Source organism: Rutidosis leptorrhynchoides, chromosome 11 (assembly GCF_046630445.1).
Source record: "Rutidosis leptorrhynchoides isolate AG116_Rl617_1_P2 chromosome 11, CSIRO_AGI_Rlap_v1, whole genome shotgun sequence".
Lineage (NCBI taxonomy): Eukaryota > Viridiplantae > Streptophyta > Magnoliopsida > Asterales > Asteraceae > Rutidosis > Rutidosis leptorrhynchoides.
The window spans coordinates 327,705,044-327,714,379 of NC_092343.1; the positions used below are offsets into that span (position 1 = coordinate 327,705,044).

The window sequence follows — 9,336 nt, forward strand, 5'->3', positions numbered from 1 at the left end:
ATTCATTAGGGCTTCTCTAGTCTACATTGTACTATATATATATTCTATTTTCTATACACCGTAATCGACAGAGAAACACTACACAATAATATGTATTGTAACATGGTATCAGGCTAGGGTTTCACCCTATTCGTTTCCCTCTTCCTGCTGCTATCGTAAACTCAAAAAAAAAAAAAAACACTAATCGATATTTCCTGCTTATTGCACATACATTGCTTCCCCTTCTTGCTTCTATTTTCTTCTCCTGCTTATTGCACAAACACTTACTGCTCAGTTTACATATCACTCACCTCACAAAAAAAAAAAAAAAAAAAAAAAAAAAAAAACTCTATTACCATGTTTAACAATTTTGACAAAATCTACACTGTTACATCCATTCACCACATCATCCCTGTCAAACATGATCTTGCGAAACTTAACTACTTGCATTGGAAACGCATGTTTACAACCCACTGTGCAGGGTTTGATGTCTTGAAGTTTATACAAGGTGCGGCCACACCCGAAGAACGTGCATCGGCTGACTGGCTCAAAGCCGATGCGGTGGAAACAACATGGATCTATAACACAATATCTGAACCGCTTCTTGAACGCTTACTTAACGCCGAACCTGCAACATCTCATGATGCGTGGGTGTTTCTAGAAATTTTTTTTAAAGATAACAAACTTTACAAATTAATGGAATTAAACGCCGAATTACGTGGCCTCGACATCGGCAATCAAACAGTGGAAGAATATTTTCGCAAGATTGACCGGCTTGCAACTCATCTTCGTAATCTCGGCTCGACGGTTGGTGACAATGACTTAGTAATGTATGCTATAAATGGACTTAATGAAAAATACAAGCAAGCAAAACACATCATTCTCCATATGCATCCTTTTCCTGATCTCGATACGGCTCGCTCCATGCTTTTAATGTAGGATATGACCCTCAAACGCACGCACCGATCATCCACCAAACCCCTACTGAATTCGTCTAGTCCATCTGCTCTCATTGTTCAATCGCAATCGCAAAGCCAATCAAGTCGTCCTGTTTGCCGTAATATTTTACGTGGCTATTGTAGGTTTGAACCCAATTGCCACGGAAATGTCCCGTTCATATTGATTATAATCGTTCCATATTAATTGATTTCGTCGCGAGGTTTTGACCTCTATATGAGACTTTTTTCAAAGACTGCATTCATTTTTAAAACAACCATAACCTTTATTTTATCGATAAAGGTTTAAAAAGCATTACGTAGATTAGCAAGTAATGATAATCTAAAATATACCGTTTACACACGACCATTACATAATGGTTTACAATAAGAATATATTACATCAAAAATAAGTTTCTTGAATGCAGTTTTAACATAATATCATACAAGCATGGACTCCAAATCTTGTCCTTATTTTAGTATGCAACAGCGGAAGCTCTTAATAATCACCTGAGATAAAACATGCTTAAAACGTCAACAAAAATGTTGGTGAGTTATAGGTTTAACCTATATATTATCAAATCATAATAATAGACCACAAGATTTCATATTTCAATATACATCCCATACATAGAGATAAAATTCATTCATATGGTGAACACCTGGTAACCGACATTAACAAGATGCATATATAAGAATATCCCCATCATTCCGGGACACCCTTCGGATATGATATAAATTTCGAAGTACTAAAGCATCCGGTACTTTGGATGGGGTTTGTTAGGCCCAATAGATCTATCTTTAGGATTTGCGTCAATTAAGGTGTCTGTTCCCTAATTCTTAGATTACCAGACTTAATAAAAAGGGGCATATTCGATTTCGATAATTCAACCATAGAATGTAGTTTCACGTACTTGTGTCTATTTTGTAAATCATTTATAAAACCTGCATGTATTCACATCCCAAAAATATTAGATTTTAAAAGTGGGACTATAACTCACTTTCACAGATATTTCTTTCCTCAGAAATAAGACTTGGCCACGGATCGATTCACAAACCTATACAAATATGTACATATATATCAAAGTATGATCAAAATATAATTACAACTATTTTTATTATGTTTTAAAGATTTGAGTGTATTAAGTCAGCTGTCCTCGTTAGTAACCTACAACTAGTTGTCCACAGTTAGATGTACATAAATAAATCGATATATATTATCTTGAATCAATCCACGACCCAGTGTATACACGTCTCAGGCTAGATCACAACTCAAAGTATATATATTTTTGGAATCAACCTCAACACTGTATAGCTAACTCCAACATTACTGCATATAGAGTGTCTATGGTTGTTCCAAATAATATATATACTTGGGTCGATATGATATGTCAAAACATTTGCATACGCGTCTATGGTATCCTAAGATTACATAATATATTAGAATACATGTATAATACAATATAAATTAGCTAGGATATGATTTGTATAGATTTGTTAAACATTTCCCGTAGCTAAAAAGATCAAAAATATCCATTCTTGTTTTACCCATAACTTCTTCATTTTAAATCCGTTTTGAGTGAATCAAATTGCTATGATTTCATATTTAACACTAATTTAAGAATCCAAACAGAAAAAGTATAGGTTTATAATCAAAAATTTAAGTTACATGTCAATTACTAAAGAGGTAGTCATTTCCGTCGAAAGAACGACATCTTGATGACCATTTTGAAAAACATACTTTCACTTTGAGTTTAACCAAGATTTTTGGATATAGTTTCATGTTCATATGAAAAATCATTTTCCCAGAAGAACAACTTTTAAATCAAAGTTTATCATACTTTTTAATTATCCAAACCAAAATAGCCCCCGGTTTCACTACGACGACGTATATCCGATTTTATGGTGTTCATCGTGTTTCCAGGTTGTAAATCATTAAGTTAGAATATCATATAGATATAGAACATGTGTTTAGTTGATTTTAAAAGTCAAGTTAGAAGGATTAACTTTTATTTGAGAACAAGTTTAGAATTAACTTAACTATGTTCTAGTGATTACAAGTTTAAACCTTCGAATAAGATAGCTTTATATGTATGAATCGAATGATGTTATGAACATCATTACTACCTCAAGTTTTCTAGATAAAACTACTGAAAATGAGAAAAATAGATCTAGCTTTAAAGGATCCTTGGATGGATTGAAAATTCTTGAAGCAGAATCATGACACGAAAACAGTTCAAGTAAGATTTTCACTCGAAATAAGATTGTTATAGTTGTAGAAATTGAATCAAAGTTTGAATATGAATATTACCTTGAATTAGAAAGATAACCTACTGTAAATAATAAAGGTTCCTTGATCTTAGATGATTACTTGAAATGGATTAGAAAGCTTGGAAGTAGACTTGCAAACTTGGAAGTATTCTTGATTTTTATGAAACTATACTTATGGAATTTATGAAGAACACTTAGAACTTGAAGATGGAACTTGAGAGAGATCAATCAGATGAAGAAAATTGAAGAATGAAAGTGTTTATATGTGTTTTTGGTCGTTGGTATATTAATTAGATATAAAGGATATGTAATTTTGTTTTCATGTAAATAAGTCATGAATGATTACTAATATTTTTGTAATTTTATGAGATATTTCATGCTAGTTGCCAAATGATGGTTCCCACATGTATTAGGTGACTCACATGGGCTTCTAAGAGCTGATCATTGGAGTGTATATACCAATAGTACATACATCTAAAAGCTGTGTATTGTACGAGTACGAATACGGCTGCATACGAGTAGAATTGTTGATGAAACTGAACGAGGATGTAATTGTAAGAATTTTTGTTAAGTAGAAGTACTTTGATATATGTCTTGAAGTCTTTCAAAAGTGTAAGAATACATATCAAAACACAACATGTATATACATTCTAATGGAGTCGTTAAGTCTTCGTTAGTCGTTACATGTAAGTGTTGTTTTGAAACCATTAAGTTAACGATCTCAATTAATGTTGTTAACACAATGTTTATTATATCAAATGAGATGTTAAATTATTATATTATCATGATATTATGATGTATGAATATCTCTTAATATGATATATACATTAAAATATCGTTACAACGATAATCATTACATATAAGTCTCGTTTCGTAATTCTTGAGCTAGTAGTCTTGTTTTTTACATATGTAGTTCATTGTTAACACACTTAATGATATATTTAAATATCATTTTATCATGTTAAATATAGTGTATCAGTATCTTAATATGATACATATGTATTTAGTAGACGTTATCATAACGATAATCGTTATATATATCATTTCGAGTTTCTTAACTTAGTAATCTCATTTCTTATGTATATCACACATTGTTAATATACTTAGTGAGATACTTACTCATTATAATCTCATGTAAACCATATATATATGTCTATATATACCACAACATGTAGTTTTTACAAATTTGTAACGTTCGTGAATCGCCGGTCAACTTGGGTGATCAATTGTCTATATGAAACTTATTTCATTTAATCAAGTCTTAACAAGTTTGATTGCTTAACATGTTGGAAACATTTATTCATGTAAATATCAATCTCAATTAATATATATAAACATGGAAAAGTTCGGGTCACTACAGTACCTACCCGTTAAATAAATTTCGTCCCGAAATTTTAAGCTGTTGAAGGGGTTGACGAATCTTCTGGAAATAGATGCGGGTATTTCTTCTTCATTTGATCTTCACACTCCCAGGTGAACTCGGGTCCTTTACGAGCATTCCATCGAACCTTAACAATCGGTATCTTGTTTTGCTTAAGTCTCTTAACCTCACGATCCATTATTTCGACGGGTTCTTCAATGAATTGAAGTTTTTCATTGATTTGGATTTCGTCCAATGGAATAGTGAGATCTTCTTTAGCAAAATATTTCTTCAAATTCGAGACGTGGAAAGTGTTATGTACAGCCGCGAGTTGTTGAGGTAGCTCTAGTTGGTAAGCTACTGGTCCGACACGATCTATAATCTTGAATGGTCCAATGTACCTTGGATTTAGTTTCTCCCGTTTACCAAATCGAACAACGCCTTTCCAAGGTGAAACCTTAAGCATGACCATTTCTCCAATTTCAAACTCTATATCTTTTCTTTTACTGTCCGCGTAGCTCTTTTGTCGACTCTGGGCGGTTTTCAATCGTTGTTGAATTTGGATGATTTTCTCGGTAGTTTCTTGTATTATCTCCGGACCCGTAATCTGTCTATCCCCCACTTCATTCCAACAAATCGGAGACCTGCACTTTCTACTATAAAGTGCCTCAAACGGCGCCATCTCAATACTAGAATGATAACTGTTGTTGTAGGAAAATTCTGCTAACGGTCGGTGTCGATCCCAACTGTTTTCGAAATCAATAACACTTGCTCGTAGCATGTCTTCAAGCGTTTGTATCGTTCTTTCGCTCTGCCCATCAGTTTGTGGATGATAGGCAGTACTCATGTCTAGACGAGTCCCCAATGCTTGTTGCAACGTCTGCCAGAACCTTGAAAAAAGTCTACCATCCCTATCAGAGATAATAGAGACGGGTATTCCATGTCTGGAGACAACCTCCTTCAAATACAATCGTGCCAACTTCTCCATTTTGTCATCTTCTCTCATTGGCAGGAAGTGTACTGACTTGGTGAGAGGATCAACTATTACCCAAATAGTATCATAACCACTTGCAGTCCTTGGCAATTTAGTAATGAAATCCATGGTAATGTTTTCCCATTTCCATTCTGGGATTTCAGGTTGTTGTAGTAGACCTGATGATTTCTGATGTTCAGCTTTGACCTTAGAACACGTCAAACATTCTCCTACATATTTAGCAATATCGGCTTTCATACCCGGCCACCAAAGTGTTTCTTGAGATCTTTATACATCTTCCCCGCTCTGGGATGTATTGAATATCTGGTTTTATGTGCTTCTTTAAGTACCATTTCCCTCACATCTCCAAACCTTGGTAGCCAAATTCTATCAGCCCTATATCGGGTTCCGTCTTCCCGAATATTAAGATGTTTCTATGATCCTTTGGGTATCTCATTCTTCAACTTTCCTTCTTTTACAACCCCCTGTTGCGCCTCCTTTATTTGAGTAGTAAGGTTGGTACGAATAATTATATTCATAGCTTTTACCCGTATAGGTTCTCTGTCCTTTCTACTCAAAGAGTCGGCTACCACATTCGCCTTCCCCTGGTGGTATCGAATCTCAAGATCATAATCATTCAACAGTTCAATCCACCTGCGTTGTCTCATATTCAGTTGCTTCTGATTAAATATATGTTGGAGACTTTTGTGGTCGGTATATATAATACTTTTGACCCCATATAAATAATGCCTCCAAGTCTTTAATGCAAAAACAACAGCACCCAATTCCAAATCGTGAGTTGTATAATTTTGCTCATGAATCTTCAATTGTCTAGACGCATAAGCAATCACCTTCGTTCGTTGCATTAATACACAACCGAGACCTTGCTTTGATGCGTCACAATAAATCACAAAATCATCATTCCCTTCAGGCAATGACAATATAGGTGCCGTAGTTAGCTTTTTCTTCGATAATTGAAACGCCTTCTCTTGTTCATCCTTCCATTCAAATTTCTTCCCTTTATGCGTTAATGCAGTCAAGGGTTTTGCTATTTTGGAGAAATCTTGGATGAATCTTCTGTAGTAACCAGCCAATCCTAAAAATTGACGTATATGCTTCGGAGTTTTTGGGGTTTCCCACTTTTCAACGGTTTCGATCTTTGCCGGGTCCACCTGGATACCTTCTTTGTTCACTATGTGACCGAGGAATTGAACTTCTTCCAACCAAAATGCACATTTTAAAAACTTAGCGTATAGTTTTTCTTTCCTCAATACTTCTAGCACTTTTCTCAAATGTTCTTCGTGCTCTTGATCATTCTTTGAGTAAATAAGTATGTCATCGATGAAAACAATGACAAACTTGTCAAGATATGGCGCACACACTCGGTTCATAAGGTCCATGAACACAGCTGGTGCGTTAGTCAATCCAAACGGCATAACCATAAACTCGTAATGACCATAACGCGTCCTAAAAGCAGTTTTTGGAATATCATCCTCCTTTACTCGCATTTGATAATATCCAGAATGTAAATCGATTTTCGAATAAAGCGACGAGCCTTGTAGTTGATCAAATAAGTCGTCAATTCTCGGCAGTGGATAACGGTTTTTGATGGTAAGTTTATTCAACTCTCTGTAGTCAATACACAACCTAAATGTACCATCCTTCTTCTTGACAAACAAAATAGGAGCTCCCCATGGTGATGTGCTTGGTCGAATGAAACCACGTTCTAATAGTTTTTGCAGTTGGCTTTGCAGTTCTTTCATCTCGCTGGGTGCGAGTCTGTAAGGAGCACGAGCTATTGGTGCAGCTCCTGGTACAAGATCTATTTGAAATTCAACAGATCGATGTGGAGGTAGTCCCGGTAATTCTTTCGGAAATACATCGGGAAATTCTTTTGCGACGGGAACATCATTGATGCTCTTTTCTTTAGTTTGTACTTTCTCGACGTGTTCTAGAACAGCATAGCAACCTTTTCTTATTAGTTTTTGTTCCTTCAAATTACTAATAAGATGTAGCTTCGTGTTGCCCTTTTCTCCGTACACCATTAAGGGTTCTCCTTCTTCTCGTACAATGCGAATTGCATTTTTGTAACATACGATCTCTGCTTTCATCTCCTTCAGCCAGTCCATGCCAATTATTACATCAAAACTCCCTAACTCTACTGGTATCAAATCAATCTTAAATATTTTGCTACCCAGTTTAATTTCTCGATTCCGGCATATATAATCTGCTGAAATTAATTTACCGTTTGCTAATTCGAGTAAAAATTTACTATCCAACGGCGTCAATGGACAACTTAGTTTAGCACAAAAATCTCTACTCATATACTTCTATCCGCACCCGAATCAAATAAAACGTAAGCAGATTTATTGTCAAGAAGAAACGTACTCGTAACAAGCTCCGGGTCTTCCTGTGCCTCTGCCGCATTAATATTGAAAACTCTTCCGCGGCCTTGTCCATTCGTGTTCTCCTGGTTCGGGCAATTTCCAATAATGTGGCCCGGTTTTCCACATTTGTAACAAACTACATTGGCATAACTTGCTCCGACACTACTTGCTCTGCCATTACTCGTTTCGACACCATTTGTTCCTTTCGTTCTGTTAACCCCTGGTCCGTAGACCTCACACTTCGCCGCGCTATGACCATTTCTTTTACACTTGTTTCAAAACTTGGTGCAGAACCCCGAGTGATACTTTTCACACATTTGGCATAGCTGCTTCTGATTGTTGTTGTTGTTGCGGTTGTTATTGTTGTTGTTGTTGTTGTTGTTGTTGTTGTTGTTGTTGTGCCGTTTGTTGTAGTTGCGATTGATGTTGCGATTGTTGGGATAGTTGTTGTTGTTTTGGTGACTCTTATCACCGTTTTCCTCCCACTTTCTTTTGACTAGCTTCACGTTGGCCTCTTCGGCCGCCTGTTCTTTAATTCTTCCCTCAATCTGGTTCACTAGTTTGTGAGCCATTCTACATGCCTTTTGTATGGAGACAGGCTCGTGTGAACTTATATCTTCTTGGATTCTCTCCGGTAACCCTTTCACAAAAGCATTGATCTTCTCTTCCTCATCTTCGAACGCTCTCGGACACAATAGGCACAATTCTGTGAATCGTCGTTCGTACGAAGTAATATCGAATCCCTGTGTTCGTAACCCTCTAAGTTCTGACTTGAGCTTATTAACCTCGGTTCTGGGATGGTACTTCTCGTTCATCAAGTGCTTGAATGCTGACCACGGTAGCACGTAAGCAGCATCTTATCCCACTTGCTCTAGATAGGTATTCCACCATGTTAACGCAATACCTGTGAAGGTATGCGTAGCGTACTTCACTTTGTCTCCTTCAGCACATTTACTTATGGCAAACACCGATTCAACTTTCTCGGTCTACCGTTTCAATCCGATTGGTCCTTCGGTCCCATTAAATTCTGAAGGTTTGCAGGCAGTGAATTCCTTGTAGGAGCATCCTACACGATTTCTTGCACCGTTAGCTGTATTGCTAGATTCAAAGTTATTGTTGGTATGTAGCGCGGCCTGTACTGCGGCTATGTTTGAAGCAAGAAAGGCACGAAATTCCTCTTCACTCATATTCAAGTGTGTCGAGTAGTCGGTGCCATTTCCTTCAAAATAGTCAAATGAAACAAGTTAATCATACAGAATATTAAGAGTAGTCAATAGTATCTCGTAGCATAATATGAACTCATTTATAAAAGGTTTTTCTTCATATTAGCGTTTTATAAGTTTAAATTCGGGTACTACCTACCCGTTAAGTTCATACTTAGTAGCTAATATACAATTCAACTACTACAATTCCATATGAAAAACTGATTAT

The 9,336-nt window shown here is 36.1% G+C and overlaps 1 protein-coding gene across 1 annotated transcript; it reads left to right on the forward strand.

The window, feature by feature from the left end:
* Positions 1–336: 336 nt before the first annotated feature.
* On the forward strand, positions 337–918 carry LOC139875729 (uncharacterized). The gene has a single exon (XM_071863038.1). The coding sequence runs from the start codon at positions 337–339 to the stop codon at positions 916–918; it is 582 nt and encodes a 193-aa protein (XP_071719139.1).
* The last annotated feature ends 8,418 nt before the right edge of the window (positions 919–9,336 follow it).

Excerpts from the sequence above, each read along its gene's own strand:
- LOC139875729 (XM_071863038.1), top strand. The coding sequence starts at position 337 with ATGTTTAACAATTTTGACAAAATCTACACTGTTACATCCATTCACCAC.